Raw genomic sequence first — 10,822 nt, 5'->3', positions numbered from 1 at the left:
GCTGAACAAAGTAACAGTAATAAACAGACAACACAATCAAAAGTATGAATTAGTTTTTATTTGTCAATACTTACAGTTGAAACGCAATAGCTGTACAGGCTTAACACTGATGACCTCTTAACACAGAGCTTAAACTTGCTTTACAAGTACAAATGTCCCAGAAATTATAGTTAAAAAAATAATAAGAATAATTTCAATCAATGCACAAACAAACTGCACATAAGACTACCAAGCAATGTTATTATGTTCTCATTAGTTCTGAAATACGCAGCTGCACAGTAAGACATCCCATATCATCCTCAAACAAACAGCACGGGCCTCATTTTTGGGGGGATAAAGACTTAATGTGCTGACTCAGAGAGGGCCTTAAAGATTTATTGAGATCTTGATTGATTACAATAATATTTCTATTGTGCCACTTTGAGTTTGAACCCCAAGAAATATCCTTGATAGCTTTAAATGTTTGTATTTTTCAAGGTATATTACATATAGTCTGTGATCCTGCCCAGGATTAAGCAGTATAGAAGATGGATTGATGTATATCACATATAACTTTTATTTTCTCAAAAATATTCTGACATGTACAAAATGTACAAATATTTACACAGTAATTTAAAGATACTTTACAATATTTTCAATCAATACTGTGGAAAGTGTCACTCGTAGTCAGAAAACCACAAGAAATTCAGGAAAAACAAGGCAGTTTAAGCTTTTTTACACCAAATAAAATTAAAACGAAGCTGGAAAAGAACATTAAACATTTAGCAGCTTAAAAGACACCTGTTTTAGATGATGGGCACCAGACCAGAGCTTAAACACAAATACAGTTAGGGCTTAAATTGTCAAACATGGTTAAAAAAAATACAGCTTCATATGGTTTTAATATGTTCACATGCAGTTTGACAATTCTGACCCCTAGTGACAAAAAAAATGAATCAATTGTGTAACAAGTAGTTCTGTTTTTTAAGCTATAATACTGAGACAGATTTCTCTTTGAAAGATTCCCTTTCCAAAACAAGCTTAAAACATTCTTGTGTGCCCACTGCCCACGGTAAAGGTGAGAGGAGGTAGAAGTAATGGCAGGAACCTCCAAGACTCATCCCAGAAGACTGATCTGAATAGTTTGTTATTCTATTTGCACGCCGCCTTGAATGATTCATGGCGTGATGCTTCCGAGCAGCTCCGGCATCAGGTAGCCGTCGGGTGTCGGCATGGTCTTTGGCATTATGAAATGTGGAGCCGGTGTCAAGTTGGGCGTGAGCAAGAGGCTGTTCTGTCTGTCGACGGCCTCCACCACCGTGTAGACCGGAGCGGGGGGCAGCAGGGACATGGGGGTGGCATCCGATTCACGGGTTTCTTGCTCTGTTCCCGTCTGGCAGGAATCCCTCAGATCACCCGTTGCTAACTTTGGGGTGGCTTTGCTTGCGCTGAGCTCCGAGGTGTAGTCTTTGTGATCGGGGTTCACCACAACCAGCTGAAACTCTTTGTCTTTCTTCTTGTTTCGGACTTCCTCAGGTGACAGCAGCACCTTGCCGGACACCCTGACCTCACTCACCTGGGCGTACAACGCCTCCCTGCTCGGTGCGGGCGGCTCCTCAGTGGTCTGGACCAAGGACTCTGATTCGGAGTAGGTCGGGCAGGATGGTTCTTTGCCGAGCGTCAGGTTTGGGATGAGAGGGTGGAAAGGCGACGCTTCCGGGTCGCTAGGCAGGTCCGGTTCACAGCAGCTGGCGCGGCCCGAGTCGTCGTCTCTGAAGCCGAGCGAGAGCGGGGAGCAGTTGGAGGACAGCGAGCGGTCCATGAGACAGTCGGTGTCCAGGTCCGTGAGTCTGTCGTTGTGCTCCTCGATGTCCAGATCGATGAACTCCACCCAGGGGTCGCTGTTATAGAGCTCCGGCCTCAAGTCAGGGGGGGCGCCCAGGATCGACGTCAGCTTCCGGAGCTTCCCTTTCTGTAAGAGAGAGGAGGAGAAAAAAACGGCACATTCAGGTGGTGAGTGACGACGCCGGTTCACTTTATGACAAATCTTTGATTGTGGCTTAAATTCTGAGGTGTTATGTTGGAGATGAGACAGGTTCAAAGACAGCCGAGCCTGAGATCATTTTCTTACACTGTCAGAAACGTCATAACCAACGCTTCACTTCATTGCACAATCTGACCACTCCATTAATCTTCAGACAGATAAAATGACAATAATGGCGTTTTTCCACCAGGACCTACTCAGCCGACTCATCTCAGTTCCGTTCGTTCTCCATTATAATAAAGTACCACCACGGCGTGGGCAGTCATCAGAGCTTTTCCCCGTCGTGCACAAGTAATCATCCCCGATGGAAATTGTATCTCCTTATGTGGAGCGAACATGGTTTTGGAAGAGTAGAGTTACAACTCCGTGTTGGATATCAGCTCAAATTATTAATCCTACAAATTGTGGATTGTTTTGTTTGAATGAGATCATGCTTAATTGTCAAGATGTGCTTCACTTGCAGGTGCTTTAGTTTATCTGGTGCCCCTGTTAACTGGTGACTTCTGCCACCAGCCATTAGTAGCTGATGTTAAAATAAGACACAAACAGTACGATACTTTAAACTTTAATGGAAATGTGGTTAAACGGCATTCGCCAGGACAGATCCAGATTTTGGTCGGGCCGCTGTGACAAAGGTCGCTTGAGGAAGCTGGTCACCTTGTTTACAGGGAAATGGGTTAATCCAAAACACCGGTGGTATCGGTGGGTAGCCATCAGCTCGGAGAACTCCCGGTAGTCGTAGCGGGTCGCTGTGTCGAGCTCCGGCTGGGGTTGATTTCTGTGCGTCTATCTCTGTTTGTGAGCCTTCTTGTTGTGATAAGAGTTTTATTAATGGCAGGTCGAACGAGCCGCTCTCCTGACTTGTCTACTCGCCTCAGCTCGCTTGGAACCTTGGTCGAGGAGGTACTACAAAAGTACGTGGTACCAAGTTCTAACACGTAATGGAAAAGGTGAGCCGAGTGGAATTGGACCGAGTAGGGACTAGTTGAAAAGCGCCATAAGATTTAAGAAACAGCAAAACTACTAAAACTACAATCAGCCTGTTCCAAAGGAGAGAAAATACTGGATCACATCAATATTTTCCATTTGTTTATATATGAAATTTTTCTCAGTGAGCTTTGTTTATATCAGGGATGCACCGATACCGATCACATTTTCGGGTCCGATACTGCACAGTATATAAATTCACAACATTACGATGCTGAGAACAACAAAATTAAAAGAAGCTATGCTTGCTTTCAAATCACCATAAATCTTCTATCTAACCTTGAGGTATTGTACGAGCAAGTTTTCCACATATTAGTGAACTACATGAGTACCTTCAGTAGTTCAGGGTCAATTCCTCTAATTTTAGGTCCAGGAACAGGAGGCAAAAGCATGACCATCAACCTGGAAGAAAAACAGAAGGAAAATGCTCGGTTACATAAAGCACAAGAGGGAAATCTGGAGATCAGATCTCAGTGCCACGCAAGAGATACAAAGAAATATTCAAGGCTTTCGAATGTTGACCCTGTGTAACGAATAACGAGCTCAGACAGATCCCTTATCAGCCAAGAGCACAGATAAACATGATGCAGTTTGTGCAGTACTCACTTGTCTTGTTGGGATATGACAACCACCATCAGGACGGCCACTAAACAAAAGGCACCGAATATAAGCAGAGCCACCATTGGGAACCTGGGAACTAGTGACAAGAATAAGAATAAACTCACATTAACCTCAATTCATTCAACATGAAACACCAACAACAAGCATTTCAATATCTCTCACACTTTAACTGCTGCAGCAAACAACAACATTCCACAGGTTTCACCCACAGGTCATCCAGGAGGAGCTGTTAGGTAATTATAGGCAAGAATATTGAGGCCGTTATGGGCCCATTTGCACAACATTTTCAAGTGAAAAAGCAAAACTTTTGTTGTGTTTTGATGGTCTGTGTACATGACAACAGTGCTCGGAGCCACTAAAAATTATTTTGAAAACTTTTTGAAAACTGTTTCCAAGGTAGAACTTTTAGAAAAATTAGAGTTAAGAGTCACCCAGAATAGCAATCCATATTGATTGTCTGTCCTTATGAATGGCTATGTGCTCGCCATTGTTAATGTTTATAGCTTGTTGTCTACGCACGCGTGTGGTTTCACTACAAACAACAGCACCCTCTAGTGGCCCCAATATATGAAAACTACATCATTTTCAGCATTTCTGCTGTGTAAATGTGAAACTTCAGAGATGAAAACACATAAGCGATGCGATTTCACATGATATGTTGTCATGTAAATGAGGTGTAATTGTTTTAGTGACAGCTGAAAACTATTTATAAAAGCATCATAACTTCCTCCATAATTCCCATTAGTCTGGAGGAGTTGAGGTGAGCTTACCGTTGGATTGGATGTGGATGAACACAGAGTCACTGAACTCTCCAAAATGTTTCCCTGCCAACAACTTGCACCGCACCCGGACCTCGTGATTCACGTTGGTGTGAAGCCCAAACAGGGAACGATGTGTGCTCTTCACAAGGTCGACCTGTGATATTGAGAAAGTTCAAACAGCTGTTTTCCTTCAGACACATCTATCCAATATCCTGATAAGATGTCTGCAATGAAAAAAGGGAAGCACCCACCGTCTGCCACAGCTCAGAGCTGACGTCTCGGTATTGAACCTCGTACTGCAGTGTCATCCAGCCCATCTCCACGTCTGCAGACTCCGGCGGCTTCCAGCTCACCATCACGTCGTAGTACAATCCAGTGAGGCTCACGTTCAGGAGCGTCCAGTTCAGGTTGATCGGCGGATCTGGTTGCACTGAAGCACAGGAAACCATTTTAGTGTGAGTTTATTTACAGAAGCAGAGCAGAGAGTCATGGAGGCTGGTCAACTGTCCAGTCTCCCATTTGTTGCTTTTGGGAATTCTTTCCAAAACGGTTTACTAAAATCCACCACTGATGTCATGTTGAACCTCGACAAGGATGAAAGCTCAGTGTTGTCCAAGGCCACAATGTTTCAGGTTCTTGCGTTTTCATTTCAGAAAAGTTTCACATTTGAAAATGACGTAGTTAGCATGGTGGGTCACTAGTAGGTGCTGTTTGTTTTTAGAATGATGCACTATAAACATTAACAATGGCGAGAGCACGGATATTCGTATGGACAGACGATCAAGTTGTACTGCTATTTTGATGACTCAAGTATAAAACTACCAAGTTCCAGGAGACTATGGACTGGGTGCAGAAGAACTAGTTACCACGGCCCTGGTGCACATGTGCAGTAGCAACAGTTCAGACAATGCGGAGAGTCGGAAAATGTAGAAAAATACTCATGGGGTGCTGGGAGGGGGGCAGGAATCGTTGAGGGGTGGCAACATATGGCAGACAGTGTATATATACTGAATTTAATCACAGTTTGACAAGACTACCATTGATAAACTTATATGAACAAACCTTATCTCATGCATTCAATGTCTTGCATTAGAGGTTTCATACAGTTCATATTATAGTGACCAGACAATGTGTGTCACCTAATAGTAGATAGAAGTACGGTAACACAAGGTGGGGTATTGCCTCAAAATCAGCATCACATTTACTGCAGTCAGACATGGGAGATTTGGGCTCGTAGATGTGAATTTGACCAAAACATTTGTTTTAATTTGTTGCTGTCAACTGGGGTGACAGCATGCGTGGCAAGGCTTTCCTTTATGCTGTCATTTGCCACTCTGGTAAATCCAACCATAGTTTTCACAAACTTCCACCCTGGAAGCAGTTGTGGTGTTCCGAGCACCAATGTTGTGTAAATGGATCCCCAAAACAAACAAGACATTGTTATGCTATTTAGAGAGATTTTCACCCATGCAAGATGAAGTGACAACTTATTTTTCAGCCCATAAAAGCAGCTGCAAGGCGATTGGGATTTGTTTAGCCTGAAATTTCGAACTTGTAAAAATAGTCCTGAAACTGTCCTTTGCTTCTCGCTTGTTAAAATTTCCAGCGTGAAGTAACCGTGATGTGCGCCGTGATGCAGTGAACTTACCGATGTTCTCTACAAAGAAGAGGTTCTCGTCATACAGGGTCTCCAGGTCCCTGGAGCGGAGCTGGACTCTGTAATGAGTCCAGACGGTTGTGTGGTTCTCATTGAAGAAGCACTCGTTTGGCCTCTCGGTGCTGTAGTGAGGACACTCGCTCCAGTTTGTGGGGGGAGATGTGGGGGGTCTACAAGAATGGGGACAGGAAACACAATTTAAAATTCACTCTTCTGCATTAACTATAGGGTAGTCAACAAGATTTATCCTCGGGAGAATGAGTATTATTAACATTGTCATTGTTGGTTTTGTTCAATGCATCACAAAGTTTATCCAGGGACCTTATGAGTATTTGACCAGGACAACATAACATCAAGTGCAAAAAAAATATAAAATACTCTGGAATACTTAGGAGAAAGACTACAAGAAAATTGATGAGTTTAGTTTTAATCGATGCACAGAAAAGATCCACTCACACTGATTTCCAGGTTAAGAGAACCTATACAAATAAAATCCATAAAGATTCCATAGAAAAAGAAAAAAGATGGCTCCCAATGATCCCTACCAATCAAATACTGAGGGAAATACAAGGCAAAGGGTGGTAATAATAAAAATATCCCAGAAGAACGATTTATAAGATGATTGAAGATTCATCTTAGACAGTCAAGCACAAAGTATCAGAATGGAAAAAGAGAAACAGCTGAATGATGGGTGTGCCGAAACATCTGTGTTGAATTTAGGTTAAATCTAAAATCTAAAAACCTCCAAATGACCAAAACTAGCAAAACTCCATTGCAGTAGTGGCGGCTGTGGGTTGCCGGTGGCGGTCAGGTGGGATGGCACCGAGACTTATTAGATGTAATTTCCTTGGACTCTTTATCCAAGTTAATTGTGAGTATACCTGTGGTTTCTGTGTTTGGTTAATGTTTCATCACCCTGCTATTTGTTATTACTATGGTTGGAGGGTGAGATGGGTGTGACGGCTGATGACACAACTCTGTATGGTATAATTTGTTTGAACATCTGTTAATAAAGTTTGAGTTGTAAGTTGCAAGATTAAGTCGCAGGAATCCATTTATCCCACGCCTTGTTGGTGCCACAGTATCAAAACAACTAAAACAGCAAATGGTCAAAACTAAACGATACAGTAGTTCTCACAGTAGTTTAGAAATACAGTACAAATTTCAGTTGTGGGAAATATAGCAAAACTTTACATTACTCAACTTTTTATGCTGCGTAATTAGAAAGTTCCAATGAAAGTTGTCCAATGAAACTACATTATCTGACTGGCTAATCATCCCAGAAAATCACAGATTAGTTATGATTAATGTGGAAAATTCAGTTCATATGAAAAAATAGAAAAATAAACACCAACCATGAGAAGACAGAAAAGTTTGCTAAGCTGATGACCTTGACTTCCACATGATCCATGTGGTTAAGCAGAAACATAAGGGGGGCTCCGACCCCCACAGAGTGGCAGCGCTGCTTCAGCAAATTCCAAGTATATTAGTTGAAGACTCTGTCCAAGAGAATGTGGCCTAAAAACAGCTCAGATACTGTTCAAGCATGACAAGCGAGAGGCCAGGGATTCCAGAGAGCCAGAGGAGCTACTGAGAAGAAACAGAGTATCATTGAATTCATAAGGAAGGTGGCCCCCCGAGACGAGATTTCAACTAACTCAGGTATTAGACAGGAGAAGAAGAAGAGCTGTCTGGATACAGGTTGAAAAACGTAAAATGAAAATATTACCAAAATGAAAGGGGAAAGCTGCAAGACGCACAGTTTACAAAGGGTTGTGACCCTCAAACCTCAGGCAGAGGCAGATTGTGAGCATCTTACATCATTAAACAACCGTTGAATTGAAATTGCATTGAAAAGAAAGTGGGTGAGGGCTTGGGGCGTGTCTGACCTATACCACATCCAGCAGAGACAGAGGAGGGTGAGATAGGAAGGAAAATTACATTTCTATATACCAGATTTATCAGCAGATAAAGAAAATGGTTGACATTTAACAATCCTATTAGCAGCTAGGGAAAAAAAAAAAAAGAAAAGGTTGCACGAAAGCACAGGAGAGGCTCACACTGTGAACAGGAGCAGGTTGTAAGAAACACCACATCATTAAAGTGTCCGCTGATGACAGGAAATATTAGGATTGTCAACAAAATCTCATAAAGCTAAGAAGCAAAACTCCAATTAACATGGAGCAGATAATAAAACTGGAGTAGGTCTTGTTTGTTCCAGAGTGATCCCTGTCAAGAAGTATTACTACTGACCAGACAAACAGTCAGGTCTTCTTACTGAAAGAATTATTAGCAAAGAAATGTAGGATTTGGTTTGACATGGCTGAAATGTGGTTGTTAGGAAGTTCTAGTCTGTATTAAAGGGGACATATCATGCTAAATCCACTTTTTTAGCCCTTAAATGCATGTTGTTGTATATTTAGAGTGTTTAGAAGTACAGAAAAGTTCAAAGTAGTCTCTTCAGGTGCTCCGTTGATATCTTTATATTCTGTTTTGGTCATATTTTGCGATCCGTTTCGATTTTTCTATTCTCTATTACGTTTTTTGAACCATTACGTCACAGTATTCCCGGCGGAACTGCCAAATTAGGACATCGACACTTCGAGCAATCCGCCATTTTTGTTTCTCGCTGCGATTTTGTAGTCCAACCTAAGGGTGCCGAAGTTACGAGAGGATAAGTCGAAATGTTCGGTTGTTGGATGTAGTAACCCACAAGCTTCGTTACACCATCTCCCAGCATCAGAACCTTTTCGAAGTGCCTGGTTGAGTTTTATTTTTCACAGAAATGTACCCACATCTGTGGGTAAGGTCATTTTTGTGTGCGCGAAGCACTTTAAGGACGACTGCTTCAACAACCTCCGCCAGTATAAAGAAGGATTTGCCGAAAGACTTCGTCTGATTGAGCGGTCAGTTCCTTCTATCTATGGAGACGACGAACAGAGCACTTCGGTAAGCTGTATATAACGCTAAAAAGTGTGATGATAAGACGTCCCTGTCATTGTTTTGTTAGCATTAGCAGTTGCACCGTCTTCGTATGTTAGCGCTGTGTGCTCGTTTTAGATTATAATGTAACTTCTGTGTTAGATAGTCGTTGTAATACAGGCAGTATTGTAGTAGTGGGCATGGAGAAGTTAGTGTAAATATAGTAACACACCATTGCGTTACATCCATATGAAGACGTTGTTCTGCAGCTGCATCATCGTCATTTTCATCTCGCTCCGCCGGGTCCGACTCTGGCTCCAACATGTATGGCTGGATGGACAAATCTTCCGTTGTTGACATTTTGTAAATAATGTGTGAATATAAAGTTTCTGCGCCGCTAGATAATTGTATCTGTTCTATCAAACTACAAAGATGGCCGAACAGGGTGGCGTTGAACCGAGTGTCACATCTGCAACCTGGAGAGGAGGCGGGGTATGAAGAGACCGCCCCAAAACGAGTTGCTCTCAGAAGCACATCAGAAAAGGGGTTGAAAAGGGGCCTGTGGAGCTCTAATAATGAGGAATTCAGACCCAAGCATTGCAGTTCCGCTTTATATAGACCACAACTGTATGATCTATATGTAAAAAGGAAGGATTTAAAAGCATGATATGTCTCCTTTAAAAGATTGACCCTGTTGATTCTTCCTGGTTGTCCAACCTTCAAAGGAACCTAAACACACTGATGTAAATTGAAAAGGAAAGCTGTAACAAAGAACTAAAACTGCAAAAACTGATCAAATCTGTAGTTATTTCCTTCCTAAAAGACTCAAAAGATACATGGAACGAGGGCTCAATCTTCAGATTAGACTAGTCTAGTACTGGATTAGTCATTGCGACACCTGCCTGTCAATGCATATTCGACTATCAGAAATGGATAACTGGAAGAAGGTAACTTGACAGTTAGTCTGAAATCCTTCAGATATATTCTTGAGATAATGACTCCATAAGACTTAATATCTAGTATGTTGTTCTTTTGTTATAGGCACCAAAACATTAGGAACAGATCATAATGCCAATCAAACGTCTTGGTTTCTCATACAGCAAAACCTAAAGCATCTTGTTTCCTCATACCTCAGAAAAGATGCAAGTCGTGTTTCCTCATTTTAAAGAACAAGCTATAATGTCTTAGTTCCTCATACAAAAATAACAAACAAACAAGCAAAAAGATGTTGATGGTCGAACCTCATCGTACCTCAGAATAAGATAAGAGGTTGTGGCTCCTCATAGCACCGAGCAGCCTAAAAGGAACCTAAAGTCTTTGGTTTCAGATAGCACTAAAGCTTTTGGTTCTACATACTAATACTGAACATAAATAATCTTGGTTCCTGATATGGCAAAACTACATAGGTTGTCCCGGTTCCTCAGCAGCATGTTTGTGATGTTCATTTGAGCCAAACCAATGGAGATGTATGGGACACGGTTGTGTTTGTCTTTACAAGAAACCAATGTGGTTTCGAATGAGATGCATGTTACGCCGAGTGTGAGGAAAAGGGGATTCACGTTGTGGAACATTTACTCCATTTGAGTGGTGAGAAATACTTACACAAAACCATTATAGGATCACTATTAAATAAGCCCACCGACTTGATTTTGCCTAATGTTGTTAGAATCTTAGAGCAAAAGCAGTATTAAAGTGACAATGATCACCTAAACTAAACTTTGCCTCGTCAGAACCAGAGTGAGCCGGAGCAAGGAGAGTCAGATATGGTCTGAACATAGTGTACACATTGGATGTATAAGCACAGCGACCCAGCATGACCTTAACCAGATCTGCAGCTGAGTGATGATGTGT

General features: G+C 41.9%; 1 protein-coding gene across 2 annotated transcripts in view; it reads right to left on the bottom strand.

Moving 5' to 3' along the window:
* Positions 1-38: 38 nt before the first annotated feature.
* LOC308118093 (growth hormone receptor-like) overlaps positions 39-10,822 on the bottom strand; it is a 28,345-nt gene continuing 17,561 nt past the window's right edge. The window contains exons 4-9 of one of the 2 annotated variants that reach the window (XM_080477333.1): positions 6,041-6,219; positions 4,644-4,822; positions 4,402-4,546; positions 3,617-3,707; positions 3,343-3,412; positions 39-1,951 (exon numbers count right to left, since the gene is read on the bottom strand). In XM_080477333.1, the coding sequence (XP_080333459.1) occupies positions 1,157-1,951; positions 3,343-3,412; positions 3,617-3,707; positions 4,402-4,546; positions 4,644-4,822; positions 6,041-6,219 (1,459 nt within the window). In that variant the 3' untranslated portion in view covers positions 39-1,156. The remainder of the gene's footprint in view (positions 1,952-3,342; positions 3,413-3,616; positions 3,708-4,401; positions 4,547-4,643; positions 4,823-6,040; positions 6,220-10,822) is intronic. The other variant, XM_080477334.1, reaches the window with a different exon arrangement.

This window comes from Lipophrys pholis, assembly GCF_963383615.2.
Source record: "Lipophrys pholis genome assembly, chromosome: 12".
Taxonomy (NCBI): domain Eukaryota; kingdom Metazoa; phylum Chordata; class Actinopteri; order Blenniiformes; family Blenniidae; genus Lipophrys; species Lipophrys pholis.
The sequence above is the reverse complement of the archived record's forward strand: the minus strand, read 5'-3'. Positions and strand labels throughout refer to the sequence as shown.